The sequence below is a fragment of the Mesoplodon densirostris genome, chromosome 5, assembly GCF_025265405.1.
Source record: "Mesoplodon densirostris isolate mMesDen1 chromosome 5, mMesDen1 primary haplotype, whole genome shotgun sequence".
Lineage (NCBI taxonomy): Eukaryota > Metazoa > Chordata > Mammalia > Artiodactyla > Ziphiidae > Mesoplodon > Mesoplodon densirostris.
Genome location: NC_082665.1, coordinates 88,763,047 through 88,788,809, shown reverse-complemented (window position 1 = coordinate 88,788,809; position 25,763 = coordinate 88,763,047). Strand labels below are relative to the sequence as shown.

The following is a 25,763-nucleotide window of genomic DNA, read 5'->3' as shown; positions in this document are numbered from 1 at the left end:
TGGTGTGTTAGTTTTTGCTGTATAACAAAGTGAATCAGCTATACATACACATATATCTCCATATCTCCTCCCTCTTACGTCTCCCTCCCACCCTCCCAATCCAACCCCTCTAGGTGGTCACAAAGCACCTAGCTGATCTCCCTGTGTTATGCTGTTGCTTCCCCCTAGCTATCTATTTTACATTTGGTAGTGTATATATGTCCATGACACTCTCTCACTTTGTCCCAGCTTACCCTTCCCCCTCCCCATATCCTCAAGTTCATTTTCTAGTAGGTCTGAGTCTTTATTCCCATCTTTCCCATAGCACTTTTTAGACCTACATGATGAAGAAATCATGGATCCAAAAAAATGTATATTACGTAAAGATACATATATATAAACATATATATATATATATACCTAAGCCAAAGAAAACCCATCATGCCAAATAAGATATTTGTCTTAATGTAACCTAATACTTAGTTTTTGGTGAGAAATCTTAATATCAGCTGCATTCATCTTTCCATGTGCAAAATCCTGTGCTCTGTTGGGTGAGACACTGGTGCTCTGTTGTGAGTTTGCACTGAGCCTGCTTGGGCCACCATAGAGTGGGAGGAGAAGGGCCCATTTGGCCCTTGGGCGAGGGAAGAAACCAATGTCCTACATGTGAATATAAGTACCTTATGAAATAACTGCCTGGTATCCTTGTAGAAATATATTTTATTAATATTTTTGCAAACTCAGAGAGAAATAAGTGCCAAAATGCAAGGAGATAGAAATTGTATACTTTTAAACATCTTTTTTTCTTATGTGATGATCATTCATTCATTCATTTTGTTGCTACAAGAAGTGGGAGTGTGTTGGGACAATTTTCTTTTTCTCAAATCTCTTTAAGGCTATTCTTTTATTCTCTTTTTTAACTTTCCATGCAGAGCAAAATATACTTTTGTAAATGCTACTTTTTAAAGTGCTACCTTTCTGATTTTTTAACACAAAATTAACAAAAGATGAGTGACAGAACATAAACTTGCTAAGTGTTTCATAACAAAATTCTAAGAGAATATCCAGGATACATTTAGAATGCAGATACAAAATCTTTGTTTAAAATATGTAGTTAAACTCAAATCAATACTAGAGATGTAACAATAAGAAGCATATTAATATTTGTTTCTAATGTTCATTTTTGAGACTAATTAAATATCCATTTACTTCAAGCTCATTGGACGACCAAAAATGCCAGCATATTGGAGTCTTGGTTTCCAACTTAGTCGCTGGAATTATAAGTCACTTGATGTAGTGAAAGAAGTGGTACGAAGAAATCGGGAAGCTGGCATACCATTTGTAAGTAGGATGAAGGGTTTGTGGGAATATATTTCAAGTTAAATGTTGTCATATAATAATAATTGTAGGAGATTGTCAGGATTATCATATATACCATATAGATATAGATATAAATATAAATTATTAAGCTGCTTTTTTTTTTTTTTTTTTTTTTGCGGTATGCGGGCCTCTCACTGTTGTGGCCTCCCCCGTTGTGGAGCACAGGCTCCGGACGCGCAGGCTCCGGACGCGCAGGCTCAGCGGCCATGGCTCACGGGCCCAGCCGCTCCGCGGCATATGGGATCCTCCCAGACCGGGGCACGAACCCGTATCCCCTGCATCGGCAGGCGGACTCTCAACCACTTGCGCCACCAGGGAGGCCCTAAGCTGCTTTTTTAATGATAAAGTACACATTATGTCCATATGCAATGTCCAGGCCTACCTGAATTTTGAGAACTGATTATTAGTTATACTACACTAGAACACATGTTGAAGTGTGAACAAAATTATAGACAGTTTTTTAAATATACTTTATTTTTAGAGCTTATATACTCTTTAATAAAATTTTAATGTATTTTATGTAATGTGCAGTTTTGTTTTTTATACAAAGAACCCCATATATATATATATATATATATATATATATATATATATATATATTGACCTAATACATATCCAGTGATCATCACTGAAACAAATGTGAATAATCATTTAATGCTTGTGTACTTTAGAATTAGAAAAACTAGTTTTATAAGCAATATCACTGTGTCTTTAGTGAAATAAAAGAGATCTAAGTTCATTTACTTTTTAATCATTATATTTTATAATACAAATTCTTTGGACTTAAAGGTTGAGGTGATTAGAGGGTTCTTTCAGTACTGTTTATTGAAATATACTCTGCTAATTTTCAGGATACACAGGTCACTGATATTGACTATATGGAAGACAAGAAAGACTTTACTTATGATCAAGTTGCATTTAATGGCCTCCCTGAATTTGTTCAAGATTTGCATGACCATGGGCAGAAATATGTCATCATCTTGGTAATAACTGATTATATATATATTAATTTGTAGTATCTACACATTTGTAAATTAACTGATTCTCTATAGTTTCTTTTCTCAATATTAGGACCCTGCAATTTCCATAGAGAAACGTGCCAATGGAGCAGCATATGAAACCTACGAAAGGGGAACTGCACAAAATGTGTGGGTAAATGAGTCAGATGGGACTACAGCAATTATTGGAGAGGTAAAGCATGATATTCATTAAGTTTGTGTTGCTCAGATTTTCTGTTGTGCAACAACAAAGTATTTCAGAGTGTGTGTCTTTGTGTGTGTGTGTGTGAGTTTATTTGCTTTCAAATCTGGATTTAATATTTAACTGCATAGAGAAATTTTAGAGCAAATATTTCAATTATCTCTAAACAGTTTTTGTAGAAAGACAGATAATTTTCAGTGACATAAACAAAACTAATGATAAAATATATGATAAATTATTTGGATTATTATAAAATTCTGATCATTTGATGTAAAATAATTGTATGTATAAACTGAGTACTTAAATGCTGGGTAATAGGATTTATAGTGTACATCTTCACAATGAAATCATAAGATAGCTATGATTAAAATTATTACTTCACATGTGGAAAAAGGTGAATTTGAGAGAGGTAAGGTAACTTTCCTCATGTCACAAAATTAATAAAGAGCAGTGTCAGGAAACTGCCTAGCTCCAAAAGGCATAATTTTTAACCAGAACAAATATTCTTTTGGAGACAACTTTATAAGACATATCAAAAATTCATATCAGATAAAATAGAGTTTAAAATAAAGAATATTACAAGAGACAAGGAAGGACACAACATAATGATCAAGGGATCAATCCAAGAAGAAGATACAACAATTATAAATATATACGCACCCAACATAGGAGCACCTCAACACATAAGGCAACTGCTAACAGCTATAAAACAGGAAATCGACAGTAACACAATGATAGTGGGGGACTTTAACACCTCACTTACACCAATGGACAGATCATCCAAAATGAAAATAAACAGGGAAAGAGCGGGTACACACTAGTCAGGGCACCAGTACGACCACAGTGGCGGCCTCGGCCCTGCTGTGCACGACGCCCCTCTTCAGTGGTCTCGGCGCAAGCCCAACACCACTGCTGAAGGGTCTTTTGCGGTTTCTAAAGGCCCTGGCATTGCCCCTCTTGTGCCACGACCTGGCTGTGGAGGCCAAGAAGATCTATGTGCGCAACAAGCCCCATGTGACCTTGGGTACCATTGGCCATGTAGACCACGGCAAGACCACACTGACTGTGGCCATCATGAAAAGTATAGCCGAGGGAGGTGGGGCCAAATTTTTGAAATACGAGGAGATTGACAACGCCCCGGAGGAGCGAGCCCGAGGTATCACAATCAATGCTGCACATGTGGAGTACAACACCGCTGCGTGCCGCTATGCCCACACTGACTGTCCCGGTCATACAGACTACATTAAGAATATGATCACAGACACAGCCCCCCTCGACCGCTACATCCTGGTGGTGGCAGCCAACGATGGCCCCATGCCCCAGAACCGAGAACACTTATTACTGGCCAAACAGATTGGAGTAGAGCGTGTGGTGGTGTATGTGAACAAGGCGGATGCTGTGCAGGACTCTGAGATGGTGGAGCTGGTGGAGCTGGAGATCAGGGAACTGCTCACTGAGTTTGGCTACAAAGGGGAGGAGACTCCGATCATCATTGGCTCTGCCCTCTGTGCCCTTGAGCAACGTGACCCTGAGGTAGGCGTGAAGTCTGTGCAGAAGCTGCTGGATGCTGTGGACACTTACATCACAGTGCCCACCCAGGACCTGGAGAAGCCTTTCCTGCTGCCTATAGAGTCAGTGTACTCTATCCCCAGCCGAAGCACGGTGGTGAGAGGCACACTAGAGCATGGCATTTTGAAGAGGGGAGATGAGTGTGAGTTCCTGGGACATAGCAAGAATATTCGCAGTGTGGTGACAGGCATCGAGATGTTCCACAAGAGCCTGGAGAGGGCAGAGGCAGGTGACAACCTTGGGGCCCTGGTCCGCGGTTTGAAGCGGGAGGACCTGAGGCGTGGCCTGGTCATGGCTAAGCCAGGTTCCATCCAGCCCCACCAGAAGGTAGAGACACAGGTGTACATCCTCAGTAAGGAGGAGGGTGGCCGCCACAAGCCCTTTGTATCACACTTCATGCCTGTCATGTTCTCCCTGACTTGGGACATGGCCTGTCGGATTGTCCTGCCTCCAGGGAAGGAGCTTGCCATGCCCGGGGAAGACCTGAAGCTCACCCTAATCCTGCGGCAGCCAATGATCTTAGAAAACGGACACCATTTCACTCTGCAAGACGGCAACCAGACCATCGGCACCAGCCTCGTCACTGACACACCAGCCATGACCGAGGAAGACAGGAACATCAAGTGGAGCTGAGTCTGGAACTCTGCTGGGGCTCTCTTGTGTTCATGGCTGCCCTGGCCAGTGTCCTCTCCTGCTTCTCGTGCCCCCTTCTCAGGGCAGAGGCTGCAGCCCAGCTGAGTTGCAGCTAGACTGACACTTCCCCTGGCCAGAGGGCCACATGGCCGGCCAGGTGAGGTAGGTCAATAAACTGTTCTGTGAATAGAAAAAAAAAAAAAAAAAAACAAAGAAACAGAAACTTTAAATGACACAATAGACCAGATAGATTTAATTGATATTTATATGACATTCCATCATAAAACAGCAGATTCCACTTTCTTCTCAAGGTCACATGGAACATTCTCCAGGATAGATCACATCTTGGGACACAAATCAAGCCTCAGTAAATTTAACAAAATTGAAATCTAACCAAGCATCTTTTCTGATCACAACACTGTGAGATTAGAAATCAATTACAGGGGAAAAAACATAAAAAAACAAACACATGGATGCTAAACAATACGTTACTAAATAAGCAAGAGATCACTGGAGAAATCAAAGACAAAATCAAAAAATACCTAGAGACAAATGACAATGAAAACACAATGATCCAAAACCCATGGGATACAGCAAAAGCAGTTCTAACAGGGAAGTTTATAGCTATACAAGCCTACCTCAAGAAACAAGAAAAATCTCAAATAAACAATCTAACCCGACACAAAAGGAACTGGAGAAAGAAGAACAAACAAAACCCAAAGTTAGCAGAAGGAAAGAAATCATAAAGATCAGAGCAAAAATAAAGAGAAATGAAGAAAACAATAACAAAGATCAATAAAACTAAAAGCTAGTTCTTTGAGAAGAAAAACAAAATTGATAAACCATTAGCCAGAGTCATCAAGAAAAAGAGGAAGGCAATCAAATCAATAAAATTAAAAATGAAAAAGGAAAAGTAACAACAGACACCGCAGAAATACAGAGCATCCTAAGAGAATACTACAAGCAACTCTATGCCGAGAAAATGGACAACCTGGAAGAAATGGACAAATTCTTACAAAGGTAAAACCTTCTAAGAATGAACCAGGAAGAAACAGATAATGTGAACAAACCAATCACAAGTAATGAAATTGAAACTGTGATTAAAAATCTTCCAACAAACAAAAGTCCAAGACTAGATGGCTTCACAGGTGAATTCTATCAAACACTTAGAGAAGAGCTAACAGACATCCTTCTCAAACTCTTCCAAAAATTTACAGAGGAAGGAACACTCCCAAACTCATTCTATAAGGCCACCATCACCCTGATACCAAAACCAGACAAAAATACTACAAAAAGAGAAAATTACAGACCAATATCACTGATGAATATAGATACAAAAATCCTCAACAGAATACTAGCAAACTGAATCCAACAACACATTAAAAGGATCATACACCATGATCAAGTGGGATTTATCCCAGGGATGCAAGCATTCTTCAATATATGCAAATCAATCAATGTGATACATCACAGTAACAAATTAGAATAAAAACCATATGATCGGGCTTCCCTGGTGGCGCAGTGGTTGAGAGTCCGCCTGCCGATGCAGGGGACGCGGGTTCGTGCCCCAATCCCGGAAGATCCCACATGCCGCGGAGCGGCTGGGCCCGCGAGCCATGGCCGCGGAACCTGTGTGTCCGGAGCCTGTGCTCCGCAACGGGAGAGGCCACAGCAGTGAGAGGCCCGCGTACAGCAAAAAAAAAAAAAAAAAAAAAAAAAAAAAAAAAAAAACATGATCTTCTCAATAGATGCAGAAAAATCTTTTGACAAAATTCAACACCCATTTATGATAAAAACTCTCCAGAAAGTGGGCATAGAGGGAACCTACCTCAACATAATAAAGGCCATATATGACAAACCCACAACAAACATCATTCTCAATGGTGAAAAACTGAAAGCATTTCCTCTAAGATCAGGAATAAGACAAGCATGTCCACTCTCACCACTATTATTCAACATAGTTTTGGAAGTCCTACCATGGCAACAGAGAAGAAAAAGAAATAAAAGGAATACAAATTGGAAAAGAAGAAGTAACACTGTCAGTGTTTGTGGATGACATGATATTATACATATAGAGTCCTAAAAATGCCACCAGAAAACTACTAGAGCTAATCAATGAATTTGGTAAACTTACAAGATACAAAATTAATGCACAGAAATCTCTTGCATTCCTCTACACTAATGATGCAAAATCTGAAAGAGAAATTAAGGAAACACTCCCATTTACCATCGCAACAAAACAAATAAAATACCTAGGAATAAAGCTACCTAGGGAGACAAAAGACCTGTATGCAGAAAACTATAAGAAACTGATGAAAGAAATTAAAGATGATACCATCAGACGGAGAGATATACCATGTTCTTGGATTGGAAGACCCAATATTCTGAAAATGACTATACTACCCAAAGCAATCTAAATATTCAATGCAATCCCTATGAAGTTACCAATAGCATTTTTTACAGAACTACAACAAAAAATCTTAAAATTTGTATGGAGACACAAAAGACCCCAAATAGCCAAAGCAGTCTTGAGGGAAAAAAACGGAGCTGGAGGAATCAGACTCCCTGTCTTCAGACTATAGTACAAAGCTACAGTAATTAATACAATATGGTACTGGCACAAAAACAGAAACATAGATTAATGAAAAAAGATAGGAAGTCCAGAGATAAACCCATGCACCTATGGTCAACTAATCTATGACAAGGAGGCAAGGATATACAATGGAGAAAAGACAGTCTCTTCAATATGTGGTGCTGGGAAAACTGGACAGCTACATGTAAAATAATGAAATTAGAACACTCCCTAACACCATACACAAAAATAAACTCAAAATGGATTCAAGACCTAAATGTAAGACCGTACACTATAAAACTCTTAGAGGAAAACAAGGGAAGAACACTCTTTGACATAAATCACAGCAAGATCTTTTTTGATCCACCTCCTAAAGTAATGGAAATAAAAACAAAAATAATCAAATGGGACCTAATTTAACTTAAAAGCTTTTGCCCAGCAAAGGAAACCATAAACAAGATGAAAAGACAACCCTCAGAATGGGAGAAAATATTTGTAAATGAATCAAAAGACAAAAGATTAATCTCCAAAATATATAAACAGCTCATGCAGCTCAATATTAAAAAGAACAGACAACCCAATCCAAAAATGGGCAGAAGACCTAAATGGACATTTCTACAAAGAAGACATACAGATGGCCAAGAAGCACATGAAAACCTGCTCAACATCACTAATTATTAGAGAAATGCACATCAAAACTACAGTGAGTTATCACCTCACACCAGTTAGAATGGGCATCATCAGAAAATCTACAAACAACAAATGCTGGAGAGGGTGTGGAGAAAAAGGAATCCTCTTGCACTCTTGGTAGGAATGTAAATTGATACAGCCACTATGGAGAACAGTATGGAGGTTCCTTAAAAAACTAAAAATATAACTACCATATGACCCAGCAATCCTACTACTGGCATATACCCAGAGAAAACCATAATTCAAAGAGACACATGCAGCCCAGTGATCATTGCAGCACTATTTACAATAGCCAGGTCATGGAAGTAACCTAAATGCCCATCAACAGACAAATGGATAAAAAAGATGTGGTACATATATACAATGGAATATTATTCAGCTATAAAAAGGAATGAAATTGATTCATTTGTTGAGACGTGGTTGGATCTAGAGACTGTCATACAGAGTGAAGTAAGTCAGAAAGAGAAAAACAAATATCATATATTAATGTATGTGTGTGGAACCTAGAAAAATGGTGCAAATGAACTGGTTTGCAGGGCAGAAGTTGAGACACAGATGTAGAGAACAAACTTATGGATGCCAAGGGGGGAAAGCTGCAGGAGTGTGGGGATGGTGGTGTGCTGAATTGGGTGCTTGGGATTGACATGTATACACTGATGTGTATAAAATTGATGACTAATAAGAACCTGCTGTATAAAAAAATAAATAAAATAAAATTCAAAAAAAGAAGAAAAAAACTAATACTAAACTTTCTTTGAGTTATTTGTATGGAAGTATATTAATATAAATGTTTCAGACATTACATGAAATTCCTAAAATCTTAAACGTTCTGGCATAATAAGTCATAATTCTAGTCATTACCTTAAAATGTATATCTCAGAAATAACTACATTTCCTTGTCAATTGTATTATTATGAACTTTCTTCAAATCTTTAACCACGGTCATTTTTAAGTCTTTTGTCATTTAGAGACAGTTCTGGGTGTACTCTTTTGTTTTTGCAAAAGTGTTCCTATAAAAGCATTTTGTCTTCAAGGAATTCATGGAAAAGACTCTGACAAGCACAGGTTTCTGCTAACTAACTATACTGCTGAACTGAATGAATAAGCATTTCAGAACTCTAATGGAAAATTGATGAATTCATAAAAGTGCTAACAAAAGATCAAGATAAATAAAATAATTACATGGGACTAAGTGAACTGATGAGGATGATTATAATTTTTGTGACTTTGTTTGAATAAAAAAAAAGAAACAATAAAAAAATGTGATTCTAGATACATTGACTTGATAATTTCACTTCTGTAATTTAATCAAAGGAAATAAAGCAGGAGAAAATATTAATTTATGAAAACATTTTATTATAGCATTATTTACAATGATAAAGAATATCCTGACCAACACTTTCTATCACATTCATCAAAGTTAAAATTACTACTGAAAGTTTTCTTCAAATAATTATGAGTTCCATCAGGAAACAAAACCCAATATTCCTCCCCATAGTGCCCATTAATATCTCAGACAATACATTTTGTTATGACCTGTTTTGTTGAATATGGACAGATCAGATAGCCAATATGCATAATTTGGATATAAAACAATATTATTTATCCCAGTACATCTGAAATTGAATTCCTCTTGTTGAATGTCATTATTTTAAATAATAAGTAAAATAATTTGAAGAAGCATAAATCATAAAGAGGTAGCACAGTACATGTAGTGTTTAATAGCGTGGAATCTGATATGAGATTGCCTAGATTTGAATTCCTTCTGTACCACTTAGTAGCGGTGTAACCTTGAAAAACTTCTCTGTTCCTCACTTCTCCCATCTGTAAAATGGGTTTAATTATACTACTTAACTCAGCTGTAATGTGATGATAAAATTAGTACCTATCTCCTAAAATTCTAATGAAGATTTAATGAATTAATAACTAAAAGCACTTGGAACAGTCCCCCGCACACAATAAGAGTTATATTCACACTTGTTAAATAAAAATAAATACACAAGGAATACTTTTGCTTGAATTTCTTGGAAACAAATGTCTTTGGAAATGAACTAATGTAATTTATTTTATCAGACAATGAGTATATTATACAGTTTTTGTTTATTTGTTTTTTTTTACTTAACCCACTAGATGCTAAAAAATAAATTAGTGAAGTCAAAATAGCAGCTGCATCCCATAATCTTATATTTTTCCAACTTAAGTGCTTCATGTTCTCACTCTCTCTTTACTTTAACTATCAATACTTTCCCTTAAATGAACTTAAAAGTAGACCCGAGATTATTGTGAATATAGATGGTGCATGGATCACATATATGTAAAGAAGTACAATGTCATAACTTCAATAATTTTTTACTCTTATTCTTCACTCAGTTTGATTTTTCATTAATTTTTGAATTTTCATTTATTTATGTTTCTTTTTATTTATGTATATATGTGAATGATCTATTCTTCCAGGTATGGCCAGGATTAACAGTATACCCTGATTTCACTAATCCAAACTGCATAGAATGGTGGGCAAATGAATGCAGTATTTTCCATCAACAAGTGAATTATGATGGACTTTGGATTGTAAGTGGTTACTTTAGACTTGTGATTTTGGACAATGAGCATAGGATTATTTTTCCATAAAAATGATTATTAAGTTGACAAAAATATTTTATAACATATTGAACATAAAATTAATGTTCTTATATTTTTCTAGAATGTATAAATGTCATACCTGTCATGTTCATGTGTCAGAAAAAGAATACAAACTAAAAACTGTAAATTAAGATTTTTCTTATCCAGTAATATACTTTATAGGATAAAGTTCATTTCTGTCACTAAGGTGTTGTACCTTTATGACTAATAATTTATGTTGAAAAGAGTTAACAAAATTTGGAGATTAGCCTACATTAGTGCAACTTCAAAAACTTTTACTAAAGTCTGCAGTAGTCAATCAAGCAATTGCAGCAACGTGAACTTAAATAAGCCCTCAACTTTTAGAAACTTTCCTTTTAGTAAGTTATTAAGTGGAACAAATCAAAATTGGCAGTAGGTTAAGTGTTTTATCTCAAGATAAACAAAAACAACCAACAAATAATATCCTAGATTACTGGTAAAGTTATTAAAGGAAAACACTAATTTTTAAAAGTTTCTTTGGATGAAGTTTTATATCTGTAGCTATTGGTGCCTGCTGGTAGATTTATAATTTAGAATAATACTGATGATAGTCAATGATTTAGTGTCTTTTGTTAAGGAAACTGTAATAATATTTGGGGAATGAAACTACTTGGTGATCCCAGAATTCTATATTTCAGAAAAAAAATATCTAATAATCTTGAGCACAGAGAGAACAGGGGGGATGTTTTTCAAAGGTATTACAACTGTACGGAATTTTGGAAGGAGAGAGAATGGATATCTGGGAATAGTTAAATTTTTTGATTGTTTAGATCACAGTATCTACTTTCCTAAAGTTCTCATTATTAATTCAGTTATTATTTAAATTATTTATTTATTCAATCAATTACAAGTGTTTATTTTGCATCATCATGAAAACGTGGAGTTGAGTAGAAGGTTAGCATAACCATCAGAATTCTTATGAAGGTAATAGAATGAAGATGGAGAGGCTTTGTTATTTGACACAAAATCAGTGAGATTGCAGTGATGATACCTAGCTGCTGGTAGAAATAACAAAAAAATTGCAATCTGCTCTTGTGTTTTGTTATTAATTCTAGCTCCAATTTCAATTATATTATTTAATGTAAATTAAAAGTACATTTTTTCCTTCTTTCCTTTATTTTTCTTTCTTTTCTTTCTTTCTTTTTCTTGTATAGGAAAAATTTGAATCCACTAGAGCAGAGTTACAAGTATAAATGACATTTAGGAATAGTGAAAAAGCATCTGATTGTGCTATATAGAGAGAATGTACTTCATTTCCTACATCCATTGAAGACTGAAATACATGATTCATCTCCAAAGAGAGGGAGGGATGGGAAGTAGAGGAGCATCTGAGAAAAACAGAGTAGTTATGATACTAATACAGAAGCATTTTGACTAATGCTTATGATAAACAGTATGATTTCAAAGCTCACTAAATATCACTGAATTAATATATGCTATGTATAAGCAGTGAATATTCTTCTTCTAGCTCTTACCTGAATAATTGCCAAACCCTACTGCTAGATTGTTTCTCAAATTCTTTTTCTTTTTTCAGGTTATTTTTTCTGACAGAATGAATTAATAGTAAAGCAGTGTTATTTAACTGATGAAATTTTATTTTCATGTCAAATATTTAGTTTCATAATTTTCTAGACTTTTAACTTAGATTCAGTGCTAATGCTTTAAAATTTTAAATTTAAATATTACAATAATTTTGGGAAATGATATGAGCTTAATTGTAATCGAAAAATAGACTTTTGCATATAAACACATTATGGTTGAATTCTCTTTTTTTGTATCATGCTTAAGATAATCTAATATTTGAAAAATAAGAGCCTACTGTATTTGGTATAATTAAGACTAATGCTGTGATTTCAAAATAAAAAACATTAGTATTTTTAAAATTTAAGGAATATTTCAATTTTTTCTGAAAAAATAAGCATATTTTTGGATCATGTTTTTACTATGATTTTATTCTTTAAAATCTAACAAGCAGAATTCTTCCATAAAGAAGTCTAATAATTTAATATATAGTTTTGGGAAACTTAAAATTCATTGAGAAGATATATCCAAACATATTCATATATAAAAATAACTGGGGGTTTAATTGGATATATTATCTGTACATTTTATAGGATTCTTAGAAAAAAATCAGTTATTTAAAATTTTCTTTGAAAATAGGGTTATTTTTATTTAGATTTTGTTTAAAAGTGAAGTTATGAAATGCCACCAGATTTTTATACAGTTTTCATTAGATTTTTAAAAAAATCTCTAAAAATGGTATTGACAATTCCTAGAAATGATCATTACTAGACTTGAGGTGATTTTAATGATACTGTAGGAGTACTTATTACTATCAATCCACTGAGTCCTTTGTCTCATGACTTACAGTGCTTGAATCTACTGGCTGTAATATTGACAATGCTAATCAAATTCACTTTCACATGACATTAAATAAATGTAACATCACTTAAATACTTGAATAGGTTAGAGAAAAGTATTTTCAGAATTTTGAAAGAAGCAAAAATACAAAATACATTAAAACAGATACAAATAAATTCTATTAAATTATGAGTAGTAAGTTTAACCTATTAATAATATAATCTTGTCAAATAAACATTTTAATAAAAAATAATCAAATATTAAATGCTTTGTTTTAAATATGGTTAAAGTCTATTTTGAGTAAGTGCTATAAGAGCTTGTGAATTTTATTTCAAGTTTTCAAATACTTAGTTCAAATAGAATAACATTAATTTCAGAGTTAAATGTTTTGTCCTTGCACTTCCTTGGTGAATATTATATACAAGAGGTAATAAAATGGTTTAGAAAAAGACTCAAAATTTAAAATAATGCAACTCAGTTCCATTTATGAGTTTCAGTAGTTGAAGCTGTTTTTGAATTTAATTCAGTTAGTACATTCATGAAGAAAAATTACTTAGGTTCATCTAAAATTATTGGCTGTACAACTATAGTATCTCTTTGTATTAATTTTACTGGATATAGGACAACAAAATTGAATATAATATATCAGGTAATTTTAATAAAATAACCCCAATGTGTACTTTAGAATAACTACATAATTGTCCTTTGTGGCTATTAAGAAAACAAAAATCTGTTTCATAATGAGAAATTTATTATTTTCTCCCTTGAGCAGCCTTCATTTCTCACATTAATTCCATCTGAGCATCATTTTGATGGGAGAAGGGAAGAGTGATAAAGAGAATATACTTCTGAGGAAAACAAAATTAACAAGGGACTGGAATGAGTGTGATGCCTTTGTGAGAGCAGAGAGAACGTATTATAGAGATATGGGAAATAAGGCTCAAAAATTCTTTGATGCCATTAACAGGGATGGAGAAAGACATACACATTTCTTGAGCATGTGTAGTGTAATATATGATTTTACATGAATAATCTTTTTTACTCCAAAGATTTTACTTAATTGGTTATGGACTAGAACTAGTAAACAGCAAGACAATACTGGGGCCTCAGTTTACAAGGCAAGAAAATCCATAAATGCAATACCCCACAACTCTGACTCCAAGAGATGTTTAGGTCACTGGTTCTCATAATGTGGCCCAGGAGTGCTAGGATTCCCTGAGACTCTTCCCATGATTCAATAAGCTCATAACCATTTTCATTAGAATACTAAAGTGCTGTTTGACTTTTTTCACTTTCATTCTCTCATGAAAGTGTAGTAGTTGTGTGCTAGGCAAAAAGTGTTGTGCCTAGTTGCTAGCAAGGCACATCATGGAAACTAGATAAATGCCAGCTGAAATTAATAAACTATGTTGAATAAATGAATGTGCTGGAAATATGTACAATGATAGTCTCACAGTGAGAAGACTGATACAACCATTTAGAAAAGACAGTTGCTTAATACTTTTAATGTAATATAATTAATGCTTTATATGTATAATTAAAACTAGGTAAATCACAAATATTTGGGTTGTATAAAATCCTTTAATCCCACCTAAGATACCTCTGTTATCTGGTATATACATTTATGAAAAAACAAATATTATTTTTCTCACTATAATGACTTGTTCATGCTGGAAGTATTTTGGAATCAAGTAGTGAGAATAGTTAAGCAAGTTTGTTTGTAGGTTGGTAGCTTATATATGTCTTCTAGGAGCAGAGGAACATCATGGTTGCCCTAGATAAAATATTTACAAACAAGTAGAGAGTTTCTGCTTATATGATTTAGAATTACTTAAAATCTGCTGTTGTTTATCTTATATCCATTCAGGACATGAATGAAGTTTCCAGCTTTATTCATGGTTCAAAGAAAGGATGCAGTGACAACAAACTGAATTACCCAGCTTTTACTCCTGGTAAATTTCATTTAACTATCTCCTTACCATTAATTGAGAATAATTATCTTTATTTAATAAATAAATTGTAGCATATATTTCTAAATCACAAACTTTCATATAATTTTGAGACCCTGAAATAACTGGTATTTTGTTTATTTTTTTTTTATTTTATTTCTGGCCAAAATATTTATGTCTAAGAGAAGGAGTATGTTTTTAAATTTTGGTGTAAATTATTGATTTGTCTTTACCTCTGATGAACTGCCCATGATTAAATGATTAATGAAAAGAAACAAAATTGGTTTGAAATCATAATTTAAGTGATCAAATTTTTTCCTTGAGCACTTTTCTTTAAGGCTCTGCAGTTATTAGATGTACCTGATGTGAATAGTTACATCTCACTTATTCCAAAAAGCATGTTTTCATCATTAAAATCAGTAAAAATATTTCACAAAAGAAACAGAAGTGCTCTGAGGGGAATAGATTATTATAAGTATATCTGAAGAAAGATGACAATAATTATCACAGTACAATATAATCCTGCAAATTAAAGCACAATAAAATCTGAAAATCAGAGATTTAAATGATTTGTTATTGTGTAACAGGTCTACATGTGTGGAATTAGGTTATATTTAAATAAATTATAAAGCTTTCAAATGGGTCTATAGTTATATGATTTATAATATATATATATATATATATATATATATATATATATTTCTATATGCATGTTAAAGTCTATTTTCTCCATGAATTTATTTATTACTGAAGTTAGGAAACAGAGTATTCATTATTGTAAGTGCAAATGTAATTTTTAATCGGTAAGAGTAAAGGGTGAAGACCCAACTGGAACTTAGCATAAATTGTTGTCTTTCAATACTTTTTAACTAAATATGGTATTACATAGCACATCACGCAAGGATTATAAAGTTTAAAATGGCAAAATATTTCTTAAGAAATTATTTCTTATATTTTTTTCTAAGATATTCTTGACAAAATCCTGTATTCCAAAACAATTTGCATGGATGCTATGCAACACTGGGGGAAACAGTATGATGTTCACAGCCTCTATGGATACAGTATGGCTATAGCCACAGAGAAGTAAGTGCAATTTCACTCAGAAAGCCCTTTAATATTTATTTCTAGAAACAAATTTGGTAATTTACATATAGTGGATAATAACAAGAGTAGGAAAGCAAAGAAAGATATTTTAATGGTGAAAAATTAGGGCATTAAAAGCATCACCTCTTTTATTAATATTCACAAATTTGAAACTTAATTATCAAGAACTACATGATATATGAATAAAACTATGATTCTTTTTTAATTCATAAATTGAAAATTTCCTTTCAAATTTTGATTCAGTTTGGTATTTCTGAATATGTGCTCTAAGCAAGAAATTCACAATTGGCCTGAGAGAATGGTGCTTCTAAAACAAGTCTTTATAAAAAACAAGAGTTTCACGCTTCTGCACATGGGACCCTAAGCTGAGGTCTCAGCACAGTTGTTTCATAGGAGGAACTCTGGTCTGAAGGGCCAGGTGTGAGGCCTCAGCATTGAGGCCCCTGGGAACAAGTGAAACTAGACTTAAGCACAAAGAAAAAGTTCTTGAGACTGGGAAATCCAAGATCAAGGTGCCTGCTGATCCAGTGTCTGGACTGGGCTCACACAGTTATGGAGGTTGGCAAGCCCAAAATCTCTAGCATGGCTCAGCAAATTGAAGACCAGGATCTTGGTGCTCCAGCCTGGTGTCAGGCTTGAGCCTCTAAGGTGAGAGAGATGAGCTCAGGACCCTGGACCAACAGAGACCTCCCAGCCCTATGTAATATCAAAGGATGAGAGCTCTCCCAGAGATCTCCATCTCAAAACTAAGACCCAGCTCCACCCAAGGGCCAGCAAGTTTCAGTTCTAGACAACCCATGCCAAACAACTAACAAGTCAGGAACACAACCCCAGCCATTAGCAGAGAGGCTGCCTAGAATCATAATAAGGTAACAGACACCCCAAAACACACCACCGGACACTGTTCTGCCCACCAGAAAGACAAGTACCAGCCTAATCCAGCAGAACACAGGCACTAGTGCCTTCCAGCAGGAAGCCTACACAACCCAATGAACCAAACTTAGCCACTGGGAGCAGACCCCAAAAACAATGGGAACTATGAACCTGCAGCCTGCAAAAAGGAGACCCCAAACATAGTAAGATAAGCAAAATGAGAAGACAGAGAAACACACAGCAGATGAAGGAGCAAGGCAAAAACCCACCAGACCAAACAAATGAAGAGGAAATAGGCAGTCTACATGAAAAAGAATTCAGAGTAATCATAGTAAAGATGATCCAAAATCCTGGAAATAGAATGGAGAAAATACAAGAAATATTTAACAATGACCTAGAAAACAGAAGAGCAAACAAACAATAATGAACAACACAATAAATGAAATTAAAAATTCACTGGAAGGAATGAATAGCAGAATAACAGGCAGAGGAATGGATAAGTGACCTGGAAAATAAAATAGTGGAAATAACTACTGCAGAGCACAATAAAGAAAAAAAGAATGAAAATAATTGAGGACAGTCACAGAGACCTCTGGGACAACATAAAATGCACCAACATTCGAATCATAGGGGTACCAAAAGAAGAGGAGAAAAAGAAAGGCTCTGAGAAAATATTTGAAGTGATTATAGTTGAAAACTTCCGTAACATGGGAAAGGAAATAGTTAATCAAGTCAACGAAATACAGAGAGTCCCATACAGGATAAATCCAAGGAGAAACATGCCAAGACACATATTCATCAAACTATCAAAAATTAAATACAAAGAAAAATATTAAAAGCAGCAAGGGAAAAGCAACAAATAACATACAAGGGAATCCTCATAAGGTTAACAGCTGATCTTTCAGCAGAAACTCTGCAACCAGCAGGGAGTGGCAGGACATATAAAGTGATGAAAGGCTAAAACCTACAACCAAGATTGCTCCAACCAGCAAAGATCTCATTCAGATTCGACAGAGAAATTAAAACCTTTACAGACAAGCAAAAGTTAAGAGAATTCAGCACAACAAAACCAGCTTTACAGCAAATGCTAAAGGAACATCTCTAGGCAGGAAACACAAGATAAGGAAAAGATCTACAAAAATAAGCCCAAAACAATGAAGAAAATGGTAATAGGAACATGCATATCAATAATTACCTTAAAAGTAAATGGAATAAATGCTCCAACCAAAAGACATAGACTGGCTGAATGGATACAAAAACAAGACCTGTATATATGCTGTCTACAAGAGACAAGAGATCAGACCCAGAGGCACATACAGACTGAAAGTGAGTGGATGAAAAAAATATTCCATGCAAATGGAAATCAAAAGAAAGCTGGAGTAGCAATTCTCATATCAGATAAAATAGACTTTAAAATAAAGACTAGGGCCTCCCTGGTGGCGCAAGTGGTTGAGAGTCCGCCTGCCGATGCAGGGGATACGGGTTCGTGCCCCGGTCTGGGAGGATCCCATATGCCGCGGAGCGGCTGGGCCCGTGAGCCATGGCCGCTGAGCCTGCGCGTCCGGAGCCTGCGCGTCCGGAGCCTGTGCTCCGCAACGGGGGAGGCCACAACAGTGAGAGGCCCGCATACCGCAAAAAAAATAAAATAAAAAAAAAATAATAATAAAAAATAAAGACTATTACAAGAGACAAGGAAGGACACTACATAATCATTGAGGGATCAATCCAAGAACAATTGTAAATATTTATGCACCCAACATAGGAGCACCTCAGTACATAAGGCAAATGCTAACAGCCATAAAAGGGGAAATGGACAGTTACACAATAATAATAGTATAATATTAGTATAATAATATATATTTAATATAGTATAATAATACTATAATAATAGTAGGGGACTTTAAAACCCCAGTTTCGCCAATGGACAGATCATCCAAAATGAAAATAAGGAAACACAAGCTTTAAATGACACATTAGATAAGATGGACTTAATTGATATTTATAAGACATTCCATCCAAAAACAACAGAATACACTTTCTCTCAAGTGCTCATGGAACATTCTCCAGGATAGATCATATCTTGGGTCACAAATTAAGTGTTGGTAAATTTTAGAAAATGGAAATCATATCAAGTATCTTTTCTGACCACAACACTATGAAACTAGATATCAATTACAGGAAAAAAGAACTGTAAAAAATACAAACACATGGAAGCTAAACAATATGCTACAAAATGAGAGATCAATGAAGAAATCAAAGAGGAAATCAAAAAGATACCTAGAGCCAGCCTGGGAGACCTTCAAGATGGTGGAGGAGTAAGACGTGTAGATCACCTTCCTCCCCACAAATACATCAGAAATACATCTACATTTTGGACAACTCCTACAAAACACCTACTGAACACTGGCAGAAGACCTCTGACTTCCCAAAAGGCAAGAAACTCCCCACGTACCTGGGTAGGGCAAAAGAAAAAAGAAAAAACAGAGACAAAAGAATATGGACAGGACCTGCACCTCTGGGAGGGAGCTGTGAAGGAGGAAAAGTTTCCACACACTAGGAAACCCCTTCACTGGTGGAGATGGAAGGTGGTGGGGGGAAGCTCTGGAGCCTTGGAGGAGAGTGCAGCAATAGGGGTGTAAAGGGTAAAGCCGAGAGATTCCCACACAGAGGATCAGTGCCTACCAACACTCAACAGCCTGAGAAGCTTGTCTGCTCACCTGCTGGGATGGGTAGGGGCTGGAAGCTAAGGCTCCAGCTTCAGAAGTCAGATCCCAGGGAGAGAACAAGGGTTGGCTGTGTGAACACAACCTGAAGGGAGCTAGTGCACCACAGTTGGCTGGGAGGGAATCAGGGAAAATATCTGCACTAGCTAAGAGGCAAGAGACCATTGTTTCAGGGTGCAACAGCAGAGGGGATTCAGAGAACTGCCTAAACGAGCTCCAGACATGGGCGTGAGCTACAGCTATCAGTGTGGACAACAGAGACGAGTATGAAACACTAAGGCTGCTGCTGCAGCTACCAAGAAGCCTGTGTGCAAGCACAGATCACAATCCACAGCTCCCCTCCTGGAAGCCTGTGTGCCTGCCACTGCCCGGGTCCGTGTTTCAGAGACAACTTCTCCGAGAGAACATATGGCATGCCTCCAGCTGTTGCACTGTCACACCAGCCTCTGCCACTGCAGGCTCGCCCTGCATTCCATACCCCTCCTACCCTGCCAGTCTGAGTGAGCCAGAGACCCCTAATCAGCTGCTACTTTAACTCCATCCTGTCTGAGCAAAGAACAGACACCCTCAGGTGACCTACATGCAGAGGAAGGGCAAAATCCAAAGCTGAACCACAGGAGCTGTGCGAACAAAGAAGAGAAAAAGGGAAATTTCTCCCAGCAGCCTCAGGAGCAGCAGATTAAATCTCCACAATCGCTTGATGTACCCTGCATCTGTGGAATACCAGAATAGACAACGAATCATTCCAAAATTGAGATGGTGGATTTTGGGAGCAACTGTAGGCTTGGGGTTTGCTTTCTGCATCTAATTGGTTTCTGGATTTATGCTATCTTACTTTAGTATTTAGAGTTTATTATCATTGGTAGATTTGTTTATTGATTTGGTTTCTTCCCTTTTTATGTATATATATATATATATATTTTCCTTTTTCTCTTTTTGTGAGTGTGTATGTGTATACTTTGTGTGATTTTGTCTGTATAGCTTTGCTTTTACCATTTGTTCTAGGGTTCTCTCCTTTTTTTTTTTAGTATAGTTTTTAGCACTTGTTATCATTGGTGGACTGCTTTTCTGGTTTGGTTGCTCTCATCATTTTTCTTTTCTTTTTTTTTGCTTTTTCTATTACTTTTTATTTTTTATTTTTAACAATTTTTTAATTTTAATAACTATTTTATTTTATTTTTTCTTTCTTTATATCTTTTTTTTCTCACTTTTCTTCTGAGTTGTGTGGCTGACAGGGTCTTGGTGCTCCAGCATGGTGTCAGGCCTGTGCCTCTGAGGTGGGAGAGCCAAGTTCAGGACAAGGTACACCAGAGACCTCCTGGCTCCATGTAATGTCAAATGGCAAAAGCTCTCCCTGAGATCTCCATCTCAATGCTAAGACCCAGCTCCACTCAATGACCAGCAAGCTAGAGTGCTCTACACCGTATGCCAAACAACTAGCAAGACAGGAACACAGACCCACCCATTAGCAGAGAGGCAGCCTAAAATCATAAGGTCACAGACACCCCAAAACACACCACTGGACGCTGTCCTGCCCACCAGAAAGATAAGATCCAGCCTCATCAACCAGAACACAGACACAACTCACCTCCACTAGGAAGCCTACAAAACACACTGAGCCAACCTTAGCCACTGGGGGCAGACAGCAAAAACAATGGGAATTACAAGCCTGCAGCCTGTGAAATGGAGACGCCAAACATAGTAAGTGAAGCAAAATGAGAAGACAGAGAAACACAGAGCAGATGAAGGAGCAAGGTAAAAACCCACCAGACCAAACAAATGAAGAGGAAATAGGCAGTCTAGTGGAAAAAGAATTCACAGTAATGATAGTAAAAATATCCAAACTCTGAGAAATAGAATGGAGAAAAAACAAACAAAAAATAGTTTAACAAGGACCAAGAAGAACTAAAGAGCAAAAAAAAAAAAAAAAAAGATAAACAAGACAATAAATGAAATTGAAAATTCTCTAGAAGGAATCAATAGCAGAATAACTGAGGAAGAAGAATGGATAAGTGACCTGGAAGATAAAATAGTAGAAATAGCTACCTCAGAACAGAATAAAGAAAAAAAGAATGAAAATAATTGAAGACAGTCTCAGAGACCTCTGGGACAACAATAAACGAAGCAACATTCGAATTATAAGGGTCTCAGAAGAAGAAGAGAAAAAGAAAGAGACTGAGAAAACATATGAAGAGATTATACTTGAAAATTTCCCTAATATGGGAAAGGAAATAGTCAATCAAGTGCAGGAAGCACAGAGAGTCCCATACAGTATATATCCAAGGAGAAATACGTCAAGACACACAATAATCAAACTATCAAAAATTGAATAAAAAAGAAAAAAATACTAAAAGCAGCAAGGGAAAACCAACAAATAACATACACAGGAATCCCCATAAGGTTAACAGCTGATCTTTCAACAGAAACTCTGAAAGTCAGAAGGGAGTGGCAGGACATATTTAAAGTGATGAAAAGGAAAAACCTACAACCAAGATTACTCTACCCAGCAAGGATCTCATTCATATTTGACAGAGAAATTAAAACCTTTACAGAGAAGAAAAACTTAAGAGAATTCAGTACCACTAAACCAGCTTTACAAAAAATGCTAAAGGCACTTCTCTAGGCAGGAAACACAGAGAAGGACAATACTTAAAATAACAAAAATGACACAATTGAGAAAATGGTAATAGCAACATATATATAAATAACTACCTTAAAAATAAATGGATTAAATATTCCACCCAAAAGACATAGACCAGCTGAATGGATACAAAAAACAAGACCTGTATATATGCTTTCTACAAGAGACACTGTTCAGACACATAAAGACTGAAAGTGAGGGGATGGAAAAAGATATACCATGCAAAAGGAAATCAAAAGAAATCTGGAGTAGCAATTCTCATATCAGACAAAATAGATTTAAAAACAAAGACTATTAAAAGGGGCAGGGAAGGTCACAACATAATGATCAAGAGATTAATCCAAGAAGAAGACATAACAATTGCAAATATATATGCACCCAACATAGGAGCACCTCAATACATAAGGCAAATACTAACAGCCATAAAAAGGGAAATCGACAGTAACACAGTCATAATTGGGGACTTTAAAACTCCGTTTTCGCCAATGGACAGATCATCCAAAATGAAAATAAATAACGAAATACAAGCTTTAAATGATACATTAAACAACATGGACTTAATTGATATTTATAGGACATTCCATCCGAAAAACAACAGAATACACTTTCTTCTCAAGTTCTGATGGAACATTTTCCAGTATAGATTATATCCTGTGTCACAAATCAAGCCTTGGTAAATTTAAGAAAATTGAAATCATATCAAGTATCTTTTCCGACCACAGTGCTACAAGATTAGATATCAATTAGATGACAAAAACTGTAAAAAAAAAAACACAAAAAACAAGAAAAAACACATGGAAGTGAAAAAATATGCTACTAAATAACTAAAAGCTCACTGAAGAAATCAAAGACGAAATAAAAAAATACTGAGAAACAAATGACAATGAAAACACGATGACCCAAAAGCTATGGGATGTAGCAAAAGCAGTTCTAACAGGGAAGTTTATAGCAAGAGAAATCTACCCCAAGAAAGAAGAAATATCTCAAATAAACAACCTAACCTTACACCTAAAGCAATTAAAGAAAGAAGAACAACAACAACAAAAAAAAAAAGCCTGCAAAGTTGGCAAAAGGAAAGAAATCATAAAGATTATATCAGAAATAAATGAAAAGGAAATAAGGAAAGTTAGCAAAGATCAATAGAACTAAAATGTGGTTCTTTGAGAAGATCAACAAAATTGATAAACCATTAGCCAGACTCATCAAGGAAAGAAGGAAAAAAACACAAATCAATAGAATTAGAAATGAAAAAGGAGAAGTGACACTGCAGAAATATGAAGGATCATGAGAGATTACTACAAGCAAGTCTGTGCTAATAATATGGACAACCTGGAAGAAATGGACAAATTCTTAGAAAATCACAACCTTCAAAGACTGAACCAGGAAGAAATAAAAAAATATAAACACACTAATCACAAGCACTGAAATTGGGACTGTCATTAAAAATCTTCCAACAAACAAAACCCCAGAACAAGATGGCTTCACAGGCGAATTCTATAAAAAAATATAGAGAAGAGCTAACACCTATCCTTCAAAAACTCTTCCAAAACATAGCAGAGGAAGGAACACTCCCAAACTCATTCTATGAGGCCACCATCACCTTGACACCAAAAGTAGACAAAGATGTCATGAAGAAAGAAAACTACAGACCAATACCACTGATGAACATAGATGCAAAAATCCTAAAAAAATACTAGCAAACAGAATCCAAGAACACATTGAAAGGATAATACACCATAATCAAGTGGGGTTTATCCCAGGAAAGCAAGGATTCTTCAATATATGCAAATCAATCAAAGTGATAAACCATATTAACAAATTGAAGGAGAAAAACCATATGATCATCTCAATAGATGCAGAAAAACTTTTGACAAAATTCAAAACCCACTTATGATAAAAACCCTCCAGAAAGTAGGCATAGAGGGAACCTACCTCAACATAATAAAAGCCATATATGACAAACCCATAGCCAACATCATTCTCAATGGTGAAAAATTGAAGCCATTTCCTCTAAGATCTGGAACAAAGGAAGGTTTTCCCCTCTCACCATTATTATTTAACACTGTTGTGGAAGTTTTACCTACAACAAACAGAGAAGAAAAATAAATAAAAGGAATCCAAATCAGAAAAGAAGAAGTAAAGCTGTCACTGTTTGCAGAAGACATGATACTATACATAGAGAATGCTAAGGATGCTACCAGAAAACTAATAAAGCTAATCAATGAATTTGGTAAAGTAGCAGGATACAAAATTAATGCACAGAAATCTCTTGCATTCCTATACATTAATGATGAAAAATCTGAAAGAGAAATTAAGGAAACACTCCCATTTACCACTGCAACAAAATAATAAAATACCTAGGAATAAACCTACCTAGGGAGACAAAAGACCTGTATGCAGAAAACTATAAGACACTGATGAAAGATACTAAAGATGATACAAACAGATGGAGAGATATACCATGTTCTTGGGTTGGAAGAATCAACATTGTGAAAATGACTATACCCAGGGCAATCTATGGATTCACTACAATTCTTATCAAACTACCAATGGCATTTTTCACAGAACTAGAATAAAAAAAAAATAACAATTTGTATGGAAAAACAAAAGACCCTGAAGAGCCAAACAATCTTGAGGAAGAAAAGGGGAGCTGGAGGAATCAGGCTCCCAGACTTCAGACTATATTACAAAGGTACAGTAATCAAGACAGTATGGTACTGGCATGAAAACAGAAATATAGGTCAATGGCACAGGATTGAAATCCCAGAGATAAACCCACGCACATATGGTCACCTTATTTTTGATAAAGGAGGCAAGAATATATGTTGGAGAAAAGACAGCCTCTTCAATAAGTGGTGCTTGGAAAACTGGACACCTACAGGTAAAAGAATGAAATTAGAACACTCCCTAACACCATATACAAAAATAAACTCAAAATAGATTAAAGACCTAAATGTAAGGTCAGACACTATAAAACTGTTAGAGGAAAACATAGGCAGAAGACTCTGTGACGTAAATCATAGTGAGAGCATTTTTGACACACCTCCTGGAGAAATGGAAATAAAAACAAAAATAAACAAGTGGGACCTAATGAAACTTAAAACTTTTGCACAGCAAAGGATACCATAAACAAGATGAAAAGAAAACCCTCAGAATTGGAGAAAATATTTGCAAATGAAGCAACTGACAAAGGATTAATCTCCAAAACTTACAAGTAGTTCGTGAAGCTCAATATTAAAAAATCAAACCACCCAATCCAAAAATGGGCAGAAGACCTAAATAGACATTTCTCCAGAAAAAGATATAGAGATTGCCAACAAACACATGAAAGGATGCTCATCATCACTAATCATTAGAGAAATGCAATTCAAAACTACAGTGAGGTATCCCCTCACACCAGTAAGAATGTCCATCATCAAAAAATCTAC

The 25,763-nt window shown here is 35.6% G+C and overlaps 2 protein-coding genes across 2 annotated transcripts in view; both read left to right on the top strand.

Moving 5' to 3' along the window:
* Nucleotides 1-25,763, top strand: part of SI (sucrase-isomaltase) — a 105,903-nt gene that overhangs the window by 16,794 nt on the left and 63,346 nt on the right. The window contains exons 9-14 of the mRNA XM_060100016.1: nt 1,195-1,320; nt 2,211-2,342; nt 2,431-2,550; nt 10,478-10,591; nt 14,913-14,997; nt 15,960-16,077. Coding sequence (XP_059955999.1) covers nt 1,195-1,320; nt 2,211-2,342; nt 2,431-2,550; nt 10,478-10,591; nt 14,913-14,997; nt 15,960-16,077 — 695 coding nt within the window. The remainder of the gene's footprint in view (nt 1-1,194; nt 1,321-2,210; nt 2,343-2,430; nt 2,551-10,477; nt 10,592-14,912; nt 14,998-15,959; nt 16,078-25,763) is intronic.
* On the top strand, nt 2,920-4,818 carry LOC132491033 (elongation factor Tu, mitochondrial-like). The gene is made up of 2 exons (XM_060099843.1): nt 2,920-2,968; nt 3,359-4,818. The coding sequence occupies exons 1-2, from the start codon at nt 2,920-2,922 to the stop codon at nt 4,759-4,761; spliced, it is 1,452 nt and encodes a 483-aa protein (XP_059955826.1). The 3' UTR covers nt 4,762-4,818.